Source organism: Coregonus lavaretus, assembly GCF_964263955.1.
Source record: "Coregonus lavaretus genome assembly, chromosome: 1".
Classification (NCBI taxonomy): domain Eukaryota; kingdom Metazoa; phylum Chordata; class Actinopteri; order Salmoniformes; family Salmonidae; genus Coregonus; species Coregonus lavaretus.
Window position 1 is genome coordinate 23,754,769 of NC_139988.1, and position 24,862 is coordinate 23,779,630.

At 43.1% G+C, this 24,862-nt stretch overlaps 1 protein-coding gene across 5 annotated transcripts; it reads left to right on the forward strand.

The window, feature by feature from the left end:
• Window positions 1-23: 23 nt before the first annotated feature.
• On the forward strand, window positions 24-24,038 carry mxra7 (matrix-remodelling associated 7). 5 transcript variants are annotated; one of them, XR_014613263.1, is made up of 5 exons: window positions 34-649; window positions 20,164-20,323; window positions 20,598-20,709; window positions 21,612-21,701; window positions 22,985-24,038. XR_014613263.1 is itself a non-coding variant. In XM_084161411.1 (4 exons), the coding sequence occupies exons 1-4, from the start codon at window positions 269-271 to the stop codon at window positions 23,097-23,099; spliced, it is 786 nt and encodes a 261-aa protein (XP_084017537.1). In that variant the 5' UTR covers window positions 24-268; the 3' UTR covers window positions 23,100-24,038. The 5 variants fall into 5 exon arrangements, 4 of the variants coding, with proteins under 4 accessions (XP_084017537.1, XP_084017538.1, XP_084017535.1 ...); XM_084161411.1 differs by lacking the exon at window positions 21,612-21,701 and having other exon boundaries at window positions 24-667; XM_084161412.1 differs by lacking the exon at window positions 21,612-21,701.
• The last annotated feature ends 824 nt before the right edge of the window (window positions 24,039-24,862 follow it).

The following is a 24,862-nucleotide window of genomic DNA, read 5'->3' on the forward strand; positions in this document are numbered from 1 at the left end:
CGATCAAAGCACCTTTTTTCTCCGAGCTACAGTGGACACGGTTGTCGGTAGGCTAATATTACAGCAACAAAGCCAATGGGATTCGGGGTAGGCAAACCGACTGAAAATCGCATGAGTGAGGATACCAAGGATATACTTTTTTAACAGTATTTCTCCAGTATAGGCTGTAGAGCCTACATGTTTTGTAACAGACAAAAATAGAAGACAAAAGGATAAACGGGTGATATTTTGCTGGCTCGAAAAATCGACGCGCTTTCAGTCTGCAACAATGGAATTAAGTTTTATCTTGCCTGCTATTCTCTTCACGCTTTTCGCTATTATTCTGGTGACAACATTGTTCAGTACCAACGATACTACTACTGTCTCGTTCTCTGGCTCTGCTGCATCCAACGCGGATCACTCAGAATCTTTGGCGCAGTCCGGGAGAGAGGTGGTGAAAGCGGGATTAGCTAAATCAGGACCGTCGGTAAATCTCACGGAGAAACAGGGAACAGCAGCAGGGCAAACCTTTACGGACAAATCGGAGGAGGACAGTGAATATCGATCTGTCGGAAAAAGAATGTATCCGGTGGCAGCGGACAGAAGGACAGTTGAGGAGGAGGGACTGCACGCTGCAGAAGTTAGGACCCATGCTGTTCACGAGAAAAAGGTGAAATCTGGCATTATGGTAGGCTAATATAATGTGCTGTATGAGTAGTGTATATGCCTAATATTTTTCATCAGGGTTGGGGAGTAACGGATTACAAAAAAACTAGCTGGAATCCGTTACATTCAGCAAAATAAATACATGTAATCAGATTACAGATACTTTTGAAAAACTAGATTACTTCTAGGATAACTTTTCAACTCGGAAGGGATGTTTGCCAAAAAAAAATGACACTTTTCTGTTTTCTGAATAGCTAGGTTTCTATCCAATTGGTGACAGATTTGAATGGGAATACTCTAGAATCCACATAAAGAAAATATGCGCATTTTCCCACCAGTGGTGTGTTTTCACCAAATATACTTTTTGCTGATACTTATTGGTGCATGATGTACCGAATAAAAATCTAAAGTTCAATGTGTTTCCATCGCATTTTCAACTCTTCCTATAGTTTTGTCACAAAGACGGTTGCTTTAAATAACAAATGTGCCTGCTCTGGTCTTGGCTTGTGCACTCTAGCCAACAGCTCGCAGGCACAGTGCAGGCTAGGCTGTGCAGGTATACTCTACATGATTAGATTATTATGGACAGGAGCGAGATTATTTTTATTTGTCAAATGGCAGCCAAGCATCGATGATCATGTCACCAGAATAAGACCCTCGATATTTATTGGAAAGGAGCGTCAACCTCGTCACCTTGCACTTTCACAACCCTTTTAAGTTATTTAATCTGTAGCCTAATAAACTGCATGCTTTCCCGAGTTGTAGTGGGAGGACATTTCTAGCATAATTCATTTGAACATTTCTCGCATAATTCATTTTACCCACACAAAAAGATCCCACCATGTCTAGCATATTTGTTTTGTCAACATTTGGAAAGTTGACCTACAATTTTTCTGTTTCCATCAGGCCTGTCATTACATTTTTTTTATCCGACATGTACTTTACTCTCATAAAAAGGTTGGATGGAGACCTGGTTAGTGATACCAAATGAATTTGATGGATCGTGGGAAAAGAGCAGGAATAGGCTTTTGTAGGCTACAGTCTATGTCAGCAAGCAAGTCTCTTCTTCTTCTTATTGGTGTCCTTTAGTAGTGGTTTCTTTGCAGCAATTCGATCATGAAGGCCTGATTCACACAGTCTCCTCTGAACAGTTGATGTTGAGATGTTACTTGAACTCTGTGAAGCATTTATTTGGGCTGCAATTTCTGAGGCTGGTAACTCTAATGAATTTAGCAAGATTCATGACGGAAAAACGTTAACCTGCACCTCTTAAGGGGAAAGGAATGAAAGTAATCAGATTAGGTTACTGAGTTTGGGTTAATCCAAAAATTACGTTACTGATTATAATTTTGGACAGGTAACTGTAACGGATTACATTTAGAAAGTAACTTACCCAACCCTATATTTAATTATACTATTATTTATATATTATATTAGTCACAGAATACATTTTACATTACATTTGAGTCATTTAGCAGATGCTCTTATCCAGAGCGACTTACAATTAGTGCATTGATCTTAAGATAGCTAGGTGAGACAACAACACATCACGATCGTATAAAGTACATTTTCCCTCAACAGAATACACCACTCCTTACCTTGGTCAGGTAGGTATTGCAGGTATTGTGCATTATAGGCAGCTTTTTGGACCAATAAGTTGACACTGTTTACTACACAGCCAACTAAATGGGCTTGTTCGAAATTGCAGCCGATAGTGCAGGCGACTGCCGACTGACTGATCTATATTCACCTTGCATCATAAATAACTCATTATTATTTGTAGATCAGTCATTCACAATTTGCCCATGATACCTTACGATTTTGATCCTCTTGAACACGGCCAATGACAATGGACCCACACGGATGTGACCAAAGACATGACTGAAACAGGAACCAACTTCATGTAGGCTACACAGTGGATAGCCTATATGCAAATTAATATGATATTTGAGGCTCTCTCTCAGATTGTGCAATTTCAGTGTGTGATATGGGGGTTGGAGCCATGTTTAATTTGACATTATAAAGAAACCCTTTTATAAACAATGGCAACCCTGCCATGTTGATCTGAGCCTTGCTGTTGGAAAACCATATTAGTGTCTGACTTTCGGCTGTCGCAGATGTACCTCTCCCGACTTCACCCCTCAACTTTCATCTACAGTCGGTTGCTTTCGCCTTACCACTCAAACTCACTCATTCTCACACGGATAGGCTACAAGAGCCGTGGCCAATACATCACAAATGTCATATTTCTCTGGTAGAGTAAATCACCTCTAAATGAGTCATGCCTATGCTGCAAGTGACCTAGCCTACAAGCATGCCTAAATTATTTGCTGAAGTGCACAGTGGGTGACAGTCCACTATGGCTGACTGGCTGAACCATCACCATAGATACTGAGAAGAAACCATGATGGCTGACTGGCTGAACCATCGCCATAGATACTGAGAAGAAACCATGATGGCTGACTGGCTGAACCATCGCCATAGATACTGAGAAGAAACCATGATGGCTGACTGGCTGAACCATCGCCATAGATACTGAGAAGAAACCATGATGGCTGACTGGCTGAACCATCACCATAGATACTGAGAAGAAACCATGATGGCTGACTGGCTGAACCATCACCATAGATACTGAGAAGAAACCATGATGGCTGACTGGCTGAACCATCGCCATAGATACTGAGAAGAAACCATGATGGCTGACTGGCTGAACCATCACCATAGATACTGAGAAGAAACCATGATGGCTGACCGGCTGAACCATCACCATATATACTGAGAAGAAACCATGAAGGTGTGAAACACGGGTGTCAGAACCTTGGAGAGAGAGAGGTAAAGAGAAAGGGAGAGCGAGGTGGTGGAGGAGGTAAGGAGAGGATAGATGTGTTACATACTGCACCCCAGCATCTGGGAGAGAGGGAGACAAAGGAGGGGAGAAGACCTAAGCCTGTGTGATTGTAAAGGTGACACATGGGGAGAGTCAGGTGCCAGTCCAGATATTGACTCACAGCCGTCATGCCCAGAACTAAATGACCTACTGTACTTTACACACTCGCCTGCTCTACTGCAGACAGTGTGTGTGAGATCTCTCATTTGATGTTTGCTGCAGTGTATGGTTAAAGCTAGAATCCTTAAGTAGTGAGTGCATACATTTTCGTATTGGTCCCCCATGGGGATTGAACCCACAACCCTGTCGTTGCAAGCGCCATGCTCTACCAACTGAGCCACACGGAACCATACTAGCGAAATGCATAGCACTCAGAATTAAAAAGGTTTTACCAGGTATTGTTTATCCTGATCAGACAGGTTTTTTACACAAGATAATATATGACAACTACTAGAAATAATAGAACAACATGAAACATCTAAGAAGCCAGGCCTGGTATTAATAGCGGATTTTGAAAAGGCCTTTGATTAAGTAAGACTGGATTTTATTTATAAATGCCTAGATTTTTTTCAATTTCAGTGAGTCTCTTATAAAAGTAATGTATAGCAACCCCAGGTGTAAAATAGTAAATAGCTGCTACTTCTCAGAGAGTTTTGAATTGGCAAGAGGAGTTAAACAAGGGTGTCCGCTGTCACCATATCTATTCGTTATGGCCATCGAAATGCTAGCTATTAAAATCAGATCAAATAACAACATTAGAGGATAAGAAATCCAAGCCTTAAAAAGAAAGGTGTCCATGTATGCCAATGACTCAAGTTTTATATTAAGTCCACAAGCTAGATCCCTGTAATGTCTCATTGAAGATCTAGATAACTTTTCTGGACTAAAACCTAATTATGTACAATATTACGTATTGGATCTTTAAAAAAATACAATATTACGTATTGGATCTTTAAAAAATACAACTTTTACATTACCCTGCAGTTTACCTATAAAATGGGCTGACGGTGAAGTAGACATACTTGGTATTCATATCATAAAAGATAGAAATGAGCTCTCCACAATGAATTTCAATAGAAAACTAGTATAAATAGACAAGATCCTGCAACCATGGAGAGGTAAATACCTCTATTTATGGAAAAGTACACTGATTAACACCTTAGTCTTATCTCAGTTTACTCACTTATGGCGCTGCCTACTCCTGATGATTCGTTTTTCAAATCATATGAGCAAAGAATATTTCGCTTTATCTGGGATGCTAAACCAGACAAGATAAAGCGTGCCTATCTATATAATGAATATGAACTGGGTGGATTGAGATTATTAAAAATAAAAGCACTCTCTAAAAGCTTCACTTATACAAAAGTTTTACTTCAAACATAAATGGTTCTCAAGTAGATTACTAAGAAAAGCTCATGCATTGTTTAAAAATGGCCTTTTTGCCTTTGTGCAGATTGCCATGTCTCATTTTCGATTAATTGAAAATGAAACCTTCAAAGTATCTCTTTTTCAAACAAGCATTGCAGAGCTGGTTACAATTTCAATTTCATCCCCCTGAAAAGATAGAAATATTACAACAAATATTATGGTTGAACTCAAATGTGCTGGTTGATAAAAGACCTGTATTTATGGAAAAGATGTTTGAAAAGGGTATTTTGTTTTTTAATTATATTGTACATTGGAATGGTAGAGTTATGTCTTTCATGGAGTTATCAGAATTGTATGGAAAGGTCTGCTCAATACAGATTGCAAAATAGCTGGGAAGAGATTTTGATGTACCGATTCCATGGTACAGGGTGCATGAGTTGATATAAATTATAAAACGACGTAAGATTCAAAACTTTGTGCTTTTCAGCAAAAATTATTGTACAGAATTCTTGCCACCAACAAAATGTTGAATATTTGGGGCATACAATCATCAGAGATCTGCAGATTTAGACTATTTGTTTTGGTATTGCCCTCAGGTAGCCTGTTTCTGGTCTCAGGTTCAGGAATGGCTGAAAAAGCATAACATTCATCTAAAATTGACCCTAGAAATAGTATTGTTGGAGATCTGGAGAGACATGGTCAGTCAATTACTAATATACTAATACTCTTAGTAAAAGTATTTATCTTCAACTCGTAATCTGTGGATTCTATTTGATTAGATAGATTGAAATTGTATGTTAAACATCAAAGCGTAGTTGAAAGATATATGGCGCGTAGAAATCTGAAGAGGGTGGCCAGCAGAGATCGGTGTGATGGGTTGAGGGAAGCTGAGGGTTGGGAAGTGGAATTGGAGACAAGTGGGAGTGGAGTTTCTGGGTGGGGGATAGAATGACAGTCAAAGATAAGTCAAAAGTAAAGTCAAAATAAAAAAGTAAGTTTGAATGACACTGAGGGGCAACGTTGTTACATCTAATGCCTGTTTGCCTGAGGCTGATGCCGCGCTGGTGTTTGTACGCGTGTACACATGCATATACACACACTCGCATTCAAATGCACTCACGTGTACACACACACATGTAAATAGTGCCATACATGCACTCAAACGTATTCAGTTGGGCTTGCTGTTATGATTTTTTGTTGTCCTTGATGTCTTTTGTTTGTTGCATTGTTGCTTTCTGTTTTCCTTTGTTTTTCTCTTTTGTTGATTTTGTTGGTTATTGGTGCATTGGGGGGGGTCTTGAGGGTGGGGAGCTTGGGCTGGTGGCCGATAGGTCGCTGGTTCGGTCCCCATTTTGACCTTGTGGGAGATCTGTCGACGTGCCCTTGGGCAGGACGTTGACCCTGGTTGCTTCTGTGGGTCGCTCTGGATGGGAGTCTGTTAGATGACTGAATGTAATGTAAATGTTGAGCGGCTTCACTGCAAGTAGATTGTATGTTTTAATATTCAATAATAAAAAATTAAAATTAAACATCAGTGGCAACCCGTCATTCAGGGCAGGTGAGGCAGAGCCCAACTGTTTTGAGCCCTACCTGTTTAGCAACAAAATAAAAATAAATAAAAATACTCATATATATATATATATATATATTAAATTTTAATATATATATACAGTGGGGAGAACAAGTATTTGATACACTGCCGACTTTGCAGGTTTTCCTACTGACAAAGCATGTAGAGGTCTGTAATTTTTATCATAGGTACACTTCAACTGTGAGAGACGGAATCTAAAACAAAAATCCAGAAAATCACATTGTATGATTTTTAAGTAATTAATTTGCTTTTTATTGCATGACATAAGTATTTGATACATCAGAAAAGCAGAACTTAATATTTGTAACAGAAACCTTTGTTTGCAATTACAGAGATCATATGTTTCCTGTAGGTCTTGACCAGGTTTGCACACACTGCAGCAGGGATTTTGGCCCACTCCTCCATACAGACCTTCTCCAGATCCTTCAGGTTTCGGGGCTGTTGCTGGGAAATACGGACTTTCAGCTCCCTCCAAAGATTTTCTATTGGGTTCAGGTCTGGAGACTGGCTAGGCCACTCCAGGACCTTGAGATGCTTCTTACGGAGCCACTCCTTAGTTGCCCTGGCTGTGTGTTTCGGGTCGTTGTCATGCTGGAAGACCCAGCCACGACCCATCTTCAATGCTCTTACTGAGGGAAGGAGGTTGTTGGCCAAGATCTCGCGATACATGGCCCCATCCATCCTCCCCTCAATACGGTGCAGTCGTCCTGTCCCCTTTGCAGAAAAGCATCCCCAAGAATGATGTTTCCACCTCCATGCTTCACGGTTGGGATGGTGTTCTTGGGGTTGTACTCATCCTTCTTCTTCCTTCCAAACACGGCGAGTGGAGTTTAGACCAAAAAGCTCTATTTTTGTCTCATCAGACCACATGACCTTCTCCCATTCCTCCTCTGGATCATCCAGATGGTCATTGGTAAACTTCAGACGGGCCTGGACATGCGCTGGCTTGAGCAGGGGGGCCTTGCGTGCGCTGCAGGATTTTAATCCATGACGGCGTAGTGTGTTACTAATGGTTTTCTTTGAGACTGTGGTCCTAGCTCTCTTCAGGTCATTGACCAGGTCCTGCCGTGTAGTTCTGGGCTGATCCCTCACCTTCATGATCATTGATGCCCCACGAGGTGAGATCTTGCATGGAGCCCCAGACCGAGGGTGATTGACCGTCACCTTGAACTTCCATTTTCTAATAATTGCGCCAACAGTTGTTGCCTTCTCACCAAGCTGCTTGCCTATTGTCCTGTAGCCCATCCCAGCCTTGTGCAGGTCTACAATTTTATCCCTGATGTCCTTACACAGCTCTCTGGTCTTGGCCATTGTGGAGAGGTTGGAGTCTGTTTGATTGAGTGTGTGGACAGGTGTCTTTTATACAGGTAACGAGTTCAAACAGGTGCAGTTAATACAGGTAATGAGTGGAGAACAGGAGGGCTTCTTAAAGAAAAACGAACAGGTCTGTGAGAGCCGGAATTCTTACTGGTTGGTAGGTGATCAAATACTTATGTCATGCAATAAAATGCAAATGAATTACTTAAAAATCATACAATGTGATTTTCGTTTTAGATTCCGTCTCTCACAGTTGAAGTGTACCTATGATAAAAATTATAGACCTCCTATATGCTTTGTAAGTAGGAAAACCTGCAAAATTGGCAGTGTATCAAATACTTGTTCTCCCCACTGTATATATATTTATATATACTGTATATATTTTTAATTGGCATATTTTGCATGTAATTTGGGCATTCATTTGTGTTACATACAGTGGGGAAAAAAAGTATTTAGTCAGCCACCAATTGTGCAAGTTCTCCCACATAAAAAGATGAGAGGCCTGTAATTTTCATCATGGGTACACATCAACTATGACAGACAAATTGAGAAAAATAAATCCAGAAAATCACATTGTAGGATTTTTAATGAATTTATTTGCAAATTATGGTGGAAAATAAGTATTTGGTCACCTACAAACAAGCAAGATTTCTGGCTCTCACAGACCTGTAACTTCTTCTTTAAGAGGCTCCTCTGTCCTCCACTCGTTACCTGTATTAATGGCACCTGTTTGAACTTGTTATCAGTATAAAAGACACCTGTCCACAACCTCAAACAGTCACACTCCAAACTCCACTATGGCCAAGACCAAAGAGCTGTCAAAGGACACCAGAAACAAAATTGTAGACCTGCACCAGGCTGGGAAGACTGAATCTCCAATAGGTAAGCAGCTTGGTTTGAAGAAATCAACTGTGGGAGCAATTATTAGGAAATGGAAGACATACAATACCACTGATAATCTCCCTCGATCTGGGGCTCCACGCAAGATTTCACCCCGTGGGGTCAAAATGATCACAAGAACGGTGAGCAAAAATCCCAGAACCACACGGGGGGACCTAGTGAATGACCTGCAGAGAGCTGGGACCAAAGTAACAAAGCCTACCATCAGTAACACACTACCCCGCCAGGGACTCAAATCCTGCAGTGCCAGACGTGTCCCCCTGCTTAAGCCAGTACATGTCCAGGCCCGTCTGAAGTTTGCTAGAGTGCATTTGGATGATCCAGAAGAGGATAGGGAGAATGTCATATGGTCAGATGAAACCAAAATAGAACTTTTTGGTAAAAACTCAACTCGTTGTGTTTGGAGGACAACGAATGCTGAGTTGCATCCAAAGAACACCATACCTACTGTGAAGCATGGGGGTGGAAACATCATGCTTTTTTGGGCTGTTTTTCTGCAAAGGGACCAGGACGACTGATCCGTGTAAAGGAAAGAATGAATGGGGCCATGTATCGTGAGATTTTGAGTGAAAACCTCCTTCCATCAGCAAGGGCATTGAAGATGAAACATGGCTGGGTCTTTCAGCATGACAATGATCCCAAACACACCGCCCGGGCAACGAAGGAGTGGCTTCGTAAGAAGAATTTCAAGGTCCTGGAGTGGCCTAGCCAGTCTCCAGATCTCAACCCCATAGAAAATCTTTGGAGGGAGTTGAAAGTCTGTGTTGCCCAGCTACAGCCCCAAAACATCACTGCTCTAGAGGAGATCTGCATGGAGGAATGGGCCAAAATACCAGCAACAGTGTGTGAAAACCTTGTGAAGACTTACAGAAAACGTTTGACCTGTGTCATTGCCAACAAAGGGTATATAACAAAGTATTGAGAAACTTTTGTTATTGACCAAATACTTATTTTCCACCATAATTTGCAAATAAATTCATTAAAAATCCTACACTGTGATTTTCTGGATTTTATTTTCTCATTTTGTCTGTCATAGTTCACGTGTACCTATGATGAAAATTACAGGCCTCTCTCATATTTTTAAGTGGGAGAACTTGCACAATTGGTGGCTGACTACTTTTTTCCCCCACTGTATCAGTTTGTAAACAATGTAAAAAAATATATACAAATCCTTGAGTTAATAAAACCGCATACAAACATGGTCTCTTGCGTAAGGGAGCTCCAAAATGCAGGTGTTTCAGCCTAGCTCAGTGCTTTCTGTGGTGGAGGGGCAGCCAGCGAAAGCACAGAGCGTAGGCATTGGTCATTTTGTCTAGTTGCGCCGTTATTGGCTCAGTGTTCTGTCAATCATGGGGATACTACGTCACCACATAATCCTCAGGGAGAGCTAGGCAGTTTAAGCCCCCTTGGGTGTTGCCATAGATTTACATTAGAAGTGCCCATCCAAGAAGGGACAAGGTCATTGACCACAGATAAAATGACATCAAATCACATTATATCTACCTTAGCTTTGATAGGACTGATCATGTCAACATCATACTTTAAAAATCTTAGCTAGCTAGCAAGCAAGCTAGCTAGCTAGACAAGCAGTCATCATCATGAATCACGTTGACAATCTACTGGCAAATCCTTTTCAGTCCTTGTCAGATTACATTTACATTTTAGTCATTTAGCAGACGCTCTTATCCAGAGTGACTTACATGAGCAATTAGGGTTAAGTGCCTTGCTTAAGGGCACATCGACAGATTTTTCACCTAGTCGGCTCGGGGATTAGAACCAGCGACCTTTCGGTTACTGGCACAACGCTCTTACCCACTAAGCTACCTGCCGCCCTTCAGATGAAGATAAATGATATACTGATAAAAAATATAAACGCAACATGCAACAATTTCAATGATTTTACTGAGTTACAGTTCATATAAGGAAATCAGTCAATTGAAATAAATAAATTAGGCCCTAATATATGGATTTCACATGACTGGGCAGCGCCGCAGCCATGGGTGGGCCTGGGAGGGCATAGGAGGGAACCCACTGGGGAGCCAGGCCCAGCCAATCAGAATTCGTTTTTCCCCACAAAAGGGCTTTATTACAGACAGAAATTCTCCTTAGTTTCATCAGCTGTCTGGGTGGCTGGTCTCAGACCATCCCGTAGGTGAAGAAGCCAGATGTGGAGGTCCTGGGCTGGCGTGTTTACACGTGGTCTAGAATTACATTTCTTATGGTAGAGAAATGAACATTCAATTCTCTGGCAACAGCTCTGTTGGACTTTCCTGCAGTCACTATGCCAATTGCATGCTCCCTCAAAACTTGAGACATCTGTGGCATTGTGTTGTGTGACAAAACTGCACATTTTCGAGTGTACTTTTATTGTCCCCAGCACAAGGTGCACCTGTGTAATGATCATTCTATTTAATCAGCTTCTTGATATGCCACACCTGTGAGGTGGATGGATTATCTTGGCAAATGAGAAAGGGTCATTAACAGGGATGTAAACAATTTGAGAGAAATAAGCTTTTTGTGCGTATGAAACATTTCTGGGATCTTTTATTTCAGCTTATGAAACATGGGACCAACACTTTACATGTTGCGTTTATATTTTTGTTCTGTATAGATAAAACGTATCGGTGTTCATCGGCCATTGGACATAAACTGAAATATCACATCCCGTTGGCTTTGTTGGTGTAATATTAGCCTACCGACAACGGTGTCCACTGTAGCTCCGAGACAGTAGACAAAATGTGCTTTGATCGCTGTGACACGCTTCCATAGCTAATGCTTTAGGAAAGCTTGACTCAAGTAGCACCAAAACACACAGGGCAGGATAAATAGGGTGACCATCACGTTGCAAGCTTCTCACTTAGGATTACCTGTAAAGCACCTACTATCAGTGGACAGTGAGCATACTTGTGACCAGTGGCGACTTTAGCATGTAAATATTGCCGGGGCTGTAGAGGATTCTTTGCACAGTGCTGATATTCTCTTATTCTTAAACAAACCTTAAGCTTTAGAAAATGACACAGACAACAACTTCTGAGTGTCTATATAAAATATATTTAGTTATGCAATTGCAGGTGGAAGTTAATACAGAGTCACACAGGATTTGGATGGCTCCTCATAAGTTCTACAAAGTGTCATAAAACAATCTCTGCCTTTTATACAAGTACGCCCCCACCTGGGCAGATCAGGAGCCATCTTGTTCTCTTCCTGTGGCTATGTGTATCAAGTCATAGCGCACAAACAAGTGATAACGTTAGCTCCGTCACTGCCCATATCTCCACACAGCTGTGCCCTTGGAAGATAGTAAAAGACAGGATGAACTGAAAGACTGTGGTCACTCTGAGGCTCTTTGTTTTAACCGTGTGACTGGGTTACTCTGAAGCAACGAGAAAAAATACAGGTCTATCTCCATCCCATGTCCTTGACTACACACCCAGACCAGCTGCAGGGAGCTAGAGGGGACCCTCCTCATGAAAAGCACAGCATTGGTAGTTAAGAAATGTCTCTACTATTGTTAAGCATATTAATAGTTAACTATCAATATTAAACAATTCAGGCAAATACGTGTATTCCCCAACAGGGCAAACGCATGCCAGCAAAGCCAATACACAACACTAAACAACACATTAATTGCACTATAACGGTGACAAATATCTCTGTACTTTGCTCTGTTCATCTTTCTCTTGATCCTGACTACTCTCCTAGTCCCTGCCGCTGAAAAACATCCCCACAGCATAATGCTGCCACCACCATGCTTCACCGTAGGGCTGGTGCCAGGCTTCCTCCAGACGTGATCATATTTTCACCCATGAGACTATTCTCAATTTAATATTGTCTTTACTAATATGTCAAATTAGTTTTGATTTAGAATGGCCCATTATCGAATGGGCATGAACAGGGGCAGGGGAAATAAGACATGTCATCCGTACGCACTCCAATAGCGAATAGAGGCTGCTTTCCCACATTTCGTTTTTAAGCCTGGTAGGCTACCCCGGTTTTATAATGGAGCAGCTGAGAAATAAACATAGTAGCAGTTCGGATCCTCCTCTTTTTAGTGTCAACCAGCAAAACTCTGCTTTCACATGGGACTGCATATAGAAATGTATGGGCTTATAAGAACACTTATTTCACTTCACGCATAAACCACTGTTTGAGGAGCATGCAGCCTCTGGCTGCGCGACAGGTAATACTTCCGCCCAAACTCTGTATGCCATGTGCTCTCCAGCCATGTTCCTGCAGCTACCCAGTGCTTAATTTGGGAAACCAAGAGAAATCTGTTCGGGAACATCGATAGTTAAATGTTTTCACAACTAAACATATTTAATAAAGCTGTTGACAGCCCCTATCTCTGCGCACGTGAGAAAGGAATGAAGGAGAAAGAGGAGGAGATGGAAATGCATGCCAGTGAGATATCCTGTAGCTAAAGGTAATGTCAGCCTATTAATTATGAAAATATAAAAAATGCCCTATTACTAGGCTATTTAAAATCAAATACAAATTCACTATAATTGTAGGCTCTCTGTAAGCCGCCCTGCACAATCAATGAACCAACGCATCACCTAGGCCTATACGTTCTCTCCCACACTCATGGATATAAAGTTTAGTATGGTCTAGTCCAGAGGTTCCCAAACTCTTTTGGCCCATGACCCCATTTTGAGATCTGAAGATTCTCGCGACCCCAACTATGTAAAAAAGAACATTGTCCCCATACCAAACGTAACATACACTGAACAAAAATATACTGAACAAAACTATAAACTTAACATGCAACAATTTCAAAGATTTTACTCAGTTACAGTTCATATAAGGAAAACATTTAAATACATTTATTAGGCCCTAATCTATTAATTTCACATGACAGATTCACTACATGACCAAAGGAATGTGGACACCTGCTCGTCGAACATTCATTCCAAAATCATGGGCATTAATATGGAGTTGGTCCCGCCTTTGCTGCTATAACAGCCATTCTTCTGGGAAGGCTTTCTACTAGATGTTGGAACATTGCTGCAGGGACTTGCATCCGTTCAGCCACGAGCATTAGTGAGGTCGGGCACTGATGTTGGGCGATTAGGCCTGGCTCGCAGTCGGTGTTCCAATTCATCCCAAAGGTGTTCGATGGGGTTGAGGTCAGGGCTCTGTGCAGGCCAGTCAAGTTCTTCCACACCGATCTCGACAAACCATTTCTGTATGGACCTCGCTTTGTGCACGGGGCATTGTCATGCTGAAACAGGAAAGGGCCTTCCCCAAACCATTGCCACAAAGTTGGAATCACAGAATCGTCTAGAATGTCATTGTATGTTGTAGCGTTAAGATTTCCCTTCACTGGAACTAAGGGGCCTAGACCGAACAATGAAAAACAGCCCCAGACCATTATTCCTCCTTCACCTAACTTTACAGTTGTCACTATGCATTCGGGCAGGTAGCGTTCTCCTGGCATCAGCCAAACCCAGATTTGTCCATCGGACTGCTAGGTGGTGAAGCGTGATTCATCACTCCAGAGAACGCGTTTCCACTGCTCCAGAGTCCAATGACGGCGAGCTTTACACCACTCCAGCCTACACTTGGCATTGCACATGGTGATCTTAGGCTTGTGTGCGGCTACTCGGCCATGGAAACCAATTTCATGAAGCTCCCGACTAACATTTATTGTGCTGACGTTGCTTCCTGAGGCAGTTTGGAATTCGATAGTGAGTGTTGCAACCGAGGACAGACGATTTCTACCTGCTTCAGCACTCGGCGGTCCCGTTCTGTGAGCTTGTGTGGCCTACCACTTCACGCTGAGTCGTTGTTGCTCCTAGACATTTCCACTTCACAATAACAGCACTTAGAGTTGAATGGGGCAGCTCTAGCAGGGCAGAAATTTGACGAACTGACTTGTTTGAAAGGTGGCAACCTATGACAGTGCCACGTTGAAAGTCACTGAGCTCTTCAGTAAGGCGATTTTACTGCCAATGTTTGTCTATGGAGATTGCATGGCTGTGTGCTCGATTTTATACACCTGTCAGCAACAGGTGTGGCTGAAATAGCCGAATCCACTAATTTGAAGGGGTGTCCACATACTTTTGTGTGTATATACACTGCTAAAAAAAATAAAGGGAACACTAAAATAACACATCCTCGATCTGAATGAATTAAATAATCTTATTAAATACTTTTTTCTTTATATAGTTGAATGTGCTGACAACAAAACCACACAAATTATCAATGGAAATCAAATTTATCAACCCATGGAGGTCTGGATTTGGAGTCACCCTCAAAATTAAAGTGGAAAACCACACTACAGGCTGATCCAACTTTGATGTAATGTCCTTAAAACAAGTCAAAATGAGGCTCAGTAGTGTGTGTGGCCTCCACGTGCCTGTATGACCTCCCTACAACGCCTGGGCATGCTCCTGATGAGGTGGCGGATGGTCTCCTGAGGGATCTCCTCCCAGACCTGGACTAAAGCATCCACCAACTCCTGGACAGTCTGTGGTGCAACGTGGCGTTGGTGGATGGAGCGAGACATGATGTCCCAGATGTGCTCAATTGGATTCAGGTCTGGGGAATGGGCGGGCCAGTCTATAGCATCAATGCCTTCCTCTTGCAGGAACTGCTGACACACTCCAGCCACATGAGGTCTAGCATTGTCTTGCATTAGGAGGAACCCAGGGCCAACCGCACCAGCATATGGTCTCACAAGGGGTCTGAGGATCTCATCTCGGTACCTAATGGCAGTCAGGCTACCTCTGGCGAGCACATGGAGGGCTGTGCGGCCCCCCAAAGAAATGCCACCCAATACCATGACTGACCCACCGCCAAACCGGTCATGCTGGAGGATGTTGCAGGCAGCAGAACGTTCTCCACGGCGTCTCCAGACTCTGTCACGTCTGTCACGTGCTCAGTGTGAACCTGCTTTCATCTGTGAAGAGCACAGGGCGCCAGTGGCGAATTTGCCAATCTTGGTGTTCTCTGGCAAATGCCAAACGTCCTGCACGGTGTTGGGCTGTAAGCACAACCCCCACCTGTGGACGTCGGGCCCTCATACCACCCTCATGGAGTCTGTTTCTGACCGTTTGAGCAGACACATGCACATTTGTGGCCTGCTGGAAGTCATTTTGCAGGGCTCTGGCAGTGCTCCTCCTGCTCCTCCTTGCACAAAGGCGGAGGTAGCAGTCCTGCTGCTGGGTTGTTGCCCTCCTACGACCTCCTCCACGTCTCCTGATGTACTGGCCTGTCTCCTGGTAGCGCCTCCATGCTCTGGACACTACACTGACAGACACAGCAAACCTTTTTATTTATTTATTTTTTATTTAACCTTTATTTAACCAGGTAAGCCAGTTGAGAACAGGTTCTCATTTACAACTGCGACCTGGCCAAGATAAAGCAAAGTAGTGCAATAAAAACAACACAGAGTTACATATGGGGTAAAAAAAAAAAAAAACATAAAGTCAGAAATACAACAGAAAATATATATACAGTGTGTGCAAATGTAGCAAGTTATGGAGGTAAGGCAATAAATAGGCTATAGTGCAGAATAATTACAATAGTATTAACACTGGAATGCTAGATGTGCAAGAGATTATGTGCAAATAGAGATACTGGGGTGCAAAAGAGCAAAATAAATAACAATATAGGGATGAGGTAGTTGGGTGGGCTAATTTCAGATGGGCTGTGTACAGGTGCAGTGATCGGTAAGGTGCTCTGACAACTGATGCTTAAAGTTATTGAGGGAGATAAGAGTCTCCAGCTTCAGAGATTTTTGCAATTCGTTCCAGTCATTGGCAGCAGAGAACTGGAAGGAATGGCGGCCAAAGGAGGTGTTGGCTTTGGGAATGACCAGTGAGATATACCTGCTGGAGCGCAGACTACGGGTGGGTGCTGCTATGGTGACCAATGAGCTAAGATAAGGCGGGGATTTGCCTAGCAGTGATTTATAGATGGCCTGGAGCCAGTGGGTTTGACGACGAACATGTAGTGAGGACCAGCCAACAAGAGCGTACAGGTCACAGTGGTGGGTAGTGTATGGGGCTTTGGAGACAAAACGGATGGCACTGTGATAGACTACATCCAATTTGCTGAGTAGAGTGTTGGAGGCTATTTTGTAAATGACATCGCCGAAGTCAAGGATCGGTAGGATAGTCAGTTTTACGAGGGCATGTTTGGCAGCATGAGTGAAGGAGGCTTTGTTGCGAAATAGGAAGCCGATTCTAGATTTAACTTTGGATTGGAGATTCTTTATGTGAGTCTGGAAGTTGAGTTTACAGTCTAACCAGACACCTAGATATTTGTAGTTGTCCACATACTCTAGGTCAGACCCGTCGAGAGTGGTGATTCTAGTCGGGTGGGCGGGTGCTAGCAGCGTTCGATTGAAAAGCATGCATTTAGTTTTACTAGTGTTTAAGAGCAGTTGAAGGCTACTGAAGGATTGTTGTATGGCATTGAAGCTCGTTTGGAGGTTTGTTAACACAGTGTCCAATGAAGGGCCAGATGTATACAAAATGGTGTCGTCTGCGTAGAGGTGGATCTGAGAGTCACCAGCAGCAAGAGCGACATCATTGATATACACGGAGAAAAGTGTCGGCCCAAGAATTGAACCCTGTGGCACCCCCATAGAGACTGCCATAGGTCCAGACAACAGGCCCTCCGATTTGACACACTGAACTCTATCTGAGAAGTAGTTGGTGAACCAGGCGAGGCAGTCATTTGAGAAACCAAGGCTATTTAGTCTGCCAATAAGAATGCGGTGGTTGACAGAGTCGAAAGCCTTGGCCAGGTCGATGAAGACGGCTGCACAGTACTGTCTATTATCAATCGCGGTTATAATATCTTCTTGCCACAGCTCGCATTGATGTGCCATCCTGGATGAGCTGCACTACCTGAGCCACTTGTGTGGGTTGTAGACTCCGTCTCATGCTACCACTAGAGTGAAAGCACCGCCAGCATTCAAAAGTGACCAAAACATCAGCCGGGAAGCATAGGAACTGAGAAGTGGTCTGTGGTCACCACTTGCAAAACCAGTCCTTTATTGGGGGTGTCTTGCTAATTGCCTATAATTTCCACCTGTTGTCTATTCCATTTGCACAACAGCATGTGAAATGTATTGTCAATCAGTGTTGCTTCCTAAGTGGACAGTTTGATTTCACAGAAGTGTGATTGACTTGGAGTTACATTGTGTTGTTTAAGTGTTCCCTTTATTTTTTTGAGCAGTGTATATATATATATAGTGTACATTTAAAAAGAAAGTATGGGTGTGGATCAGAAAACCAGTCAGTATCTTGTGTGACCACCATTTGCCTCATGCAGAGCGACACATTCGCATAGAGTTGATCAGGCTGTTGATTGTGGCATGTGGAATGTTGTCCCACTCCTCTTCAATGGCTGTGCGAAGTTGCTGGAAATTGGCGGGAACTAGAACACTCTGTCGTACACATCGATCCAGAGCATCCCAAATATGCTCAATGGATGACATGTCTGGTGAGTATGCAGGCCATGGAAGAACTGGGACATTTTCAGCTTCCAAGAATTGTTTACAGATCCTTGCGACATGGGGCCGTGCATTATCATGCTGAAACATGAGGTGATGGCGGCGGATGAATGGCACGACAATGGGCCTCAGGATCTCGTCTCTGTGCATTCAAATTGCCATCGATAGAATGCAATTGTGTTCGTTGTCCGTAGCTTATGCCTGCCCATACCATAACCCCACCACCACCATAAGGCACTCTGTTCACAAAGTTAACATCAGAAAACCGCTCGCCGACACGACGCCATACACGTTGACTGCCATCTGCCCGGTACAGTTGAAACCGGGATTCATCCATGAAGAGCACACTTCTCCAGCATGCCAGTGGCCATCGAAGGTGAGCATTTGCCCACTGAAGTTGGTTACAATGGCGAACTACAGTCAGGTCAAGACCCTGGTGAGGACAACAAGCATGCAGATGAGCTTCCCTGAGATGGTTTCTAACAGTTTGTGCAGAAATTCTTTGGTTGTGCTAACCCACAGTTTCATCAGCTGTCCGGGTGGCTGGTCTCAGACGATCCTGCAGGTGAAGAAGCCGGATGTGGAGGTCCTGGGCTGGCGTGGTTACACGTGGTCTGCGGTTGTGAGGCCGGTTGGACGTACTGCCAAATTCTCTAAAACAACATTCTCTTATGGTAGAGAAATGAACATTCAATTCTCTGGCAACAGCTCTGGTGGACATTCCTGCAGTCAGCATGTAAATTGCAAGCTCCCTCAAAACTTGAGACATCTGTGTGTTGTGTGACAAAACTGCACATTTTAGAGTGGCCTTTTATTGTCCCCACCACAAGGTGCACCTGTGTAATGATCATGCTGTTTAATCAGCTTCTTGATATGCCACACCTGTCAGGTGGGTGGATTATCTTGGCAAAGACTAAATGCTCACTAACAGGCATGTAAACAAATTTGTGCACACAATTTGAGAGAAATAAGCTTTTTGTGTGTATGGAAATTTTCTGGGATCTTTTATTTCAGCTCATGAAACATGGCACCAACACTTTACGTGTTGCGTTTATATTTTTGTTCAGTATATCATCCCGGATTTACATTTAGTGTGTTACGTCTAGTCTATGAGACCAGGCTGTGTCATGTTCTTATCCCATATCTCTACATAGTTTTGCAAATAGGCGTTTGCGCAGTGGATGCGGTTTGATGTAGTTTACAATTAAAGTTACCTGCTGCAGTATATCTCCAAGTTCTGTGCTCAGCTCTTTTGCTGCCAGTTGCTCTCGGTGTGTCATACAATGCGTCCATATGGCAGAGTGAGACACATTCATAACTAGAGTGCAGAGGCCTGCCCGCCGTCCCGTGATAGATGGAGCCCCATCTGTGCAAAAACCCACCATTCGATCCCATGGAATCTGTTTTTCGTCAATATAGCCACGCAGCACACTGAACATCCCCTGTGCCATTTCATGCTCGGGAATCGTGAGAAAGAAGAATATGTGCTCGTGAATAGCATCCCCTGACATGTATAGCGAACATAAGTCAATGTATGGGCATCTCGGCCCTCACAGCTAACGTCCATTTGGAGAGCATAAGCTGGAGAGTTTTTGAGTCGTTCAGTCAGTTTCCTCTTGATTGCTAGCAATAGCATACATTCTTCGTTACAGTGTTATCTGTCAAAGGTATTGATGTGAGTTTCTGTGCCTCTGCCTTCCCACACATTGTTTTCACTTAATCAATTGCGGCCGGTAAAATCAGTCTATATATATATATATATATATATATATATATATATATATATATATATATATATATATATATATATATATATATATATATATTTATTATTATTATTTATATTTTTCAGGATTTTGGAAATTCTCCCACAACCCCATTTTCATAACAGGCGAACCCACATGGGGTCGCGACCCCTAGTTTGGGAACTGCTGGTTTAATCCAATGTTTCTCTCCCTCTCGCTTCCTGTCTCACTTCCTCTCTGACAGTCTGGCCAACGGTGCTCGACCTCAAACCCTGCCTCAGCGCCGGTGGACATTCCAGGTAGAGACTTTGGTCACCTACAGTTCCCTGAGGGGGGGTCGCTACTGTGCCCTTTCTCCTACCGACAGACAGGGGGTGCCATAGAGAGCCCAGAGTACAGCAACGGTGAGTAAGCTACTGCTTCAACCACTGTGGATGGAGCAGTGGCCACCAACTTTGGTCCTGTTGATTTACATAATTTGCCGGCTTTTGTTTCAGCCTAGCAATAACACACCTGATTTCAGCTAATCAAGGTCTTGGTGATCAGTTGATCAGTAGACTCAGGTGTGTTAGTGTTGGCTGGAACAAAAGCTGGCACAGCATGTAGCTCTCCAGGACTAGGGCTGGTGACTGACCACTGGGATTCAAACAGCACCAAGAGAGCCTTTTCTCTTAGCAGATATGGAGGAAGTGGATGCAGACGGTGCGCGCCTGAAATACGTCCCCGGCATGCTGCGGACCAGCCAGATGGAGAAGATGATGACCAAAGAGGAGCTGGAGGAGGAACAGAGGTCAGTGCTGGGCTGCATCTCAATACTCTGACGTGGCTTCCTCTCCTAGTCTCCTCCCCTTTCCCCATATTTAACTGCCACTGCATACCAGCAGTAACTGGCCGTGTCCGAATACCCATACTTGCATTCTAAATAGTAGGATGTGACATTTTTTAAAGTTAGTATGCTTTAAAATGCCAGGATGACATACTCATTTCAGCTTTTCATCTAGTAGAATTTGCTGTACACTTTTGAGGAAGACAATTGTCTTTTCAGATCCACGTGCGTTTGATAACGGCTGATAATCGGAATAGGGGACGCGCTCTAACAAAATACACGAATGGCGGGGAACAAGCGCGATTGTGCATTACATGGCGCTTTCTCAGTATGGATGAGCTTAGTATGTTAATATTTGTTACTTACTGCATACATTTTTACTAAACAGTACATCCTAAATAGTATGTAGTACGATTAGTACACAGTATGTAGTTTTAGTAAGTAGTAGACAAGATTTCGGACACGGCCATTATAAAATGTATTTCCCACTGTTTAACCCTCTCCTGTCCAGCTTCCTCTGCTACCTAACCGCCCCTCTCCACCTCTCCAAGCGTCAGTGTGTGTCAGTGTGTGTCAGTGTGTGTCAGTGTGTGTCAGTGTGTGTTGTCTCTGTGAGGTTGGCTGTGCTTAGCAGCTGCTTCTATCCACGGCACCAATGGGGACTTAGGACCAGGGCTCCGAAAACAAGGCACAGGAAAGAAAGAAAGACCTCCAATTAGTTGAAGGAGAAACACAAAACTGACCTTAGATCAGTGTTCCAGGGCAGCTTCATCTTACTCCAGCAGAAACCCAGGCCTCCTATTCAGAGACCCACTCAGGCCTGGTGTCTGTCTGTAACACCTGTGTCCTGCTCTCTGTTTCTGCAGGGTAGAGTTCACCACTGACTTTACCTCTCTGTAAGCCCATCGGACAGACAGACAGACATGCAGACAGACAGGGGCTGTAGTAAAAACATGGTAAAGTATGAACATATGAATTGCGCTCATTCATTAGGGTCGTCATTGCCTGACCATGCTAGGACGGATGGATGTGCTTAATTTCTAACCTCCGATGTGATTTTTAACCTTAAACTAAACTGACACCAAAAAGCAAAGGTATTTGAAAGGTATTCCGCTCTGAAGCCACTTGTTTTTTCAAGCATGGCCATCTAGTGACCTACCACCCAGTCCCCTGTCCTCATGCTTATACCAGATGTCTCTCACCTCCATTCCTCGAGAGACCAGCAGACGCTGCTGCCCTCCAGGACTGGACCTGTCCCATATCCCCATGTCCCTCATCCGTACCACATGCTCCTCAACCCTTACCCTCCTCCTCCTCCTCCTCCTCTTTCTTGCTCCATCCCCCCAGCTCCCCTGAGGATGTTGCCATGGTTCCCATGTGTTAAGTATAAATCAGGTGTTTCTCAGGGGTAGATAAGGTGTTGATTGGAAATAACTGTCACCTGTGTGCCTCCAGGGATCACCTCAGACCAGATGACACTTCGCCTATTTAATACAACTCATATGGCAATTCCCCATTTGACCAATAGGTGGTGCATTGCATCACCAAACGCAGGTTAGCGTGTTTTGTCATGAGTCTTGTTCTGGAGGCAGCTCTGCAGAGGGGTCACTAGAGCTGGCACAGCAACATTCATAAGAGCTGATATTAATCCTAACCTTAACACTAATCTTAGCCACACTGCTAACCCTAATGCCTAACCTTAAAAATGTTCATTAATTTTTACGATATAGACAATTTTGACTTTGCAGCTGGCCCATCTATCGGAAATCGCTCAGTTCTGCCTCCAGGACAAGACTCATCCCAATAAATGTCAATCTGCTCACCAAACTGTTATTTGGCAGTTAGTTTGCACCTGGCTTGCTGGTTTGCTGATTAAGAGCAAACAATTAAATTACTTTATTTTCGTTTCAGATTTGATCCAGACAGTGCCTGGTGATATGTTTTGGTTTTTAGAGATCGGTTCAGTGGCCATTTTGCTCACACCATATTCACTGTTCTATGTTGGCTTTGTTTCTCCATGCTGCACTTGGCTGAGTTGGGCTGTACCATCATCAAGCTTTGCTGACCTATGTTCTGCACTTTTATCATGAACCACTTGTCATTAACCATCTGTGCATGTGTGTAGACTAGAGTTGATGTTTAAAAACCTGCCTGTCCCTGTGGGCTCTATCTCTATCATTGGCCAGGTGAGAGCAGCAGGGTGGAGACTCAGATTTGTTTACCTGTGTGTTTTTCCCAGGGTGCAACGGGAGCAGCTGGCAGCCATCTTCCAGCTGCTGAAGGAGAACCAGGAGACGTTTGGGGAGGTGTCAGAGGGAGACGTGGAGGAGCAGCTCAGACTCTACAACATCTGAACCGCTACTCAACTCACACTCTACTACAAGTCTACTAGTTTGCTGTACTACGTCTAACTCTACTTTCCCCAAACTCTACTCTGTTAATCCCACATAAAACTGACAATCAAGATTAAGGTACATTCACATGGTCCCCTGGGTTTCAAAGGGGGCGTTGTTTCAAAGGTCCACTCTATTTTGAACTGTATACCATTCTCTGAAGATTCTGAGGCATTGAAATAACCAATAAGGCTTTGGATAGTTGGACCTGAGTCATTTGATTGGTCTGGTACAATCTAAGACAGTGGTATTCAAAGTCGGGGTCGCGACCAGGGAAACTGCAGTGGGGTCGCCAACATGTTTTTTTTAAATTTACAAAATGTACAACAATTAAAATTACACATTATTGTATGGGACAATATACAAACGTTTTTGAGAAAGATCATTTGAAAAATACAATTGTATTGAGGAAATGTATTTATTGGTTTGTTTTCATTTTGATAAGAGAGGAAAATGTAATTAATTAAAGGTTTTTGGTTGATGTAAAAATCTAAATTTACAGATTTTAAGGTTGTGTCATTAGATTTGGGGTGGGGTCGCAAGAAATTCTTGGGAGAAAAATGGGGCCCTCACTGAAAGAGTTTGAATACCACTGATCTAAGAGGTTCTTATACCGTACACACCCATGAAAGCCAACAGTTTCGGCAAGCCTCATGGTGAAACAACATACACTTATCTGAATGCACCTCATTCCTTTCACCTTTCCTCACCAACATCCTTCTCTCACCCATCGCTATCTCTCCTCACCCTTTTCAAGGCAGCAGATGTCCTTCTCTAGACCCCTCTGTGCAAACAAACACAACATTGGCACCAACACAAACATGTACATTAGATACTGCTGTTTGTTACTTCTTAATGGTTTAATACCACTCAAAACAATAAACACACTGTAATTGATACAAGTAATGGTGTCATCATTGTGTCAGTTCTGGGTTTTGTTGTCTTCCCTGTGTGTGCGTGTGTCCATGCGTGGCTGGCAATGTCATCTGTGACTAAATACCTGTAATAATAAAAATAATGGTACATTTTACTTATTTGTCAGGGGTGAGAGTGATGATTTTTTTTTTTTTGCATATCTGGAAGGGTTCTGTGATGGTTGTGAAGAATCATCCTGTTCTTTCTCTCGCCACCATGTTTTCCTTTGTGCCACGAAATGCTACTAATTTTAGGCTACTGGTTGCAGTGAAAGTACGTTAAACAACAAGTTACTAAATGTTGAGTATTTACGCCAACCGTCAGTGGCTGTGTTGTATCAGTTTAAGTGGTTGATGGTTATGTTGTCAAAGGTTGAGCACCTCTTTTAACACTGTCAGTATTGCAATCTTTGTAAAAGCATGTGAAAATAAAGAGCTGGACTGTTAAGAGGATGTGCTTTTCACAGTAACTTAATGGGAGTTAGTTGCCTGGATGTTGCTGTGGATTTTACTGAACCTAACTGGCAACCAGCTGTCAGTAAATTATTGTAAAATTCACAGTAACTTAATAGCCAGTAACTGCTAGTAACCTATTTGCAACTAGCTGCCAGTAACTAGTTAACAACTACTAAGCATTCTTTGTGCTGTGCACACTTGACTCACTTGGCCTCAACCTCTTGGTTGGCAGCAAACTGACCTTCCTGCCACACCATTAGGTCAGTGAGCGTGACAGAGATCAGCCTCAGTAAGTTACTGTGAATTTTACAATAACTACTTGCAGCAAGCTGAGAGAAAATTATTGAAAAATAA

Coding starts and splice junctions, on each gene's coding strand:
- mxra7 (XM_084161409.1), top strand. CDS start 269: ATGGAATTAAGTTTTATCTTGCCTGCTATTCTCTTCACGCTTTTCGCT. Junction 668..20,163: donor AGGTGAAATCTGGCATTATG/GTAGGCTAATAT, acceptor CCTCTCTGACAG/TCTGGCCAACGGTGCTCGAC. Junction 20,324..20,594: donor GAGCCCAGAGTACAGCAACG/GTGAGTAAGCTA, acceptor CTTTTCTCTTAG/CAGATATGGAGGAAGTGGAT.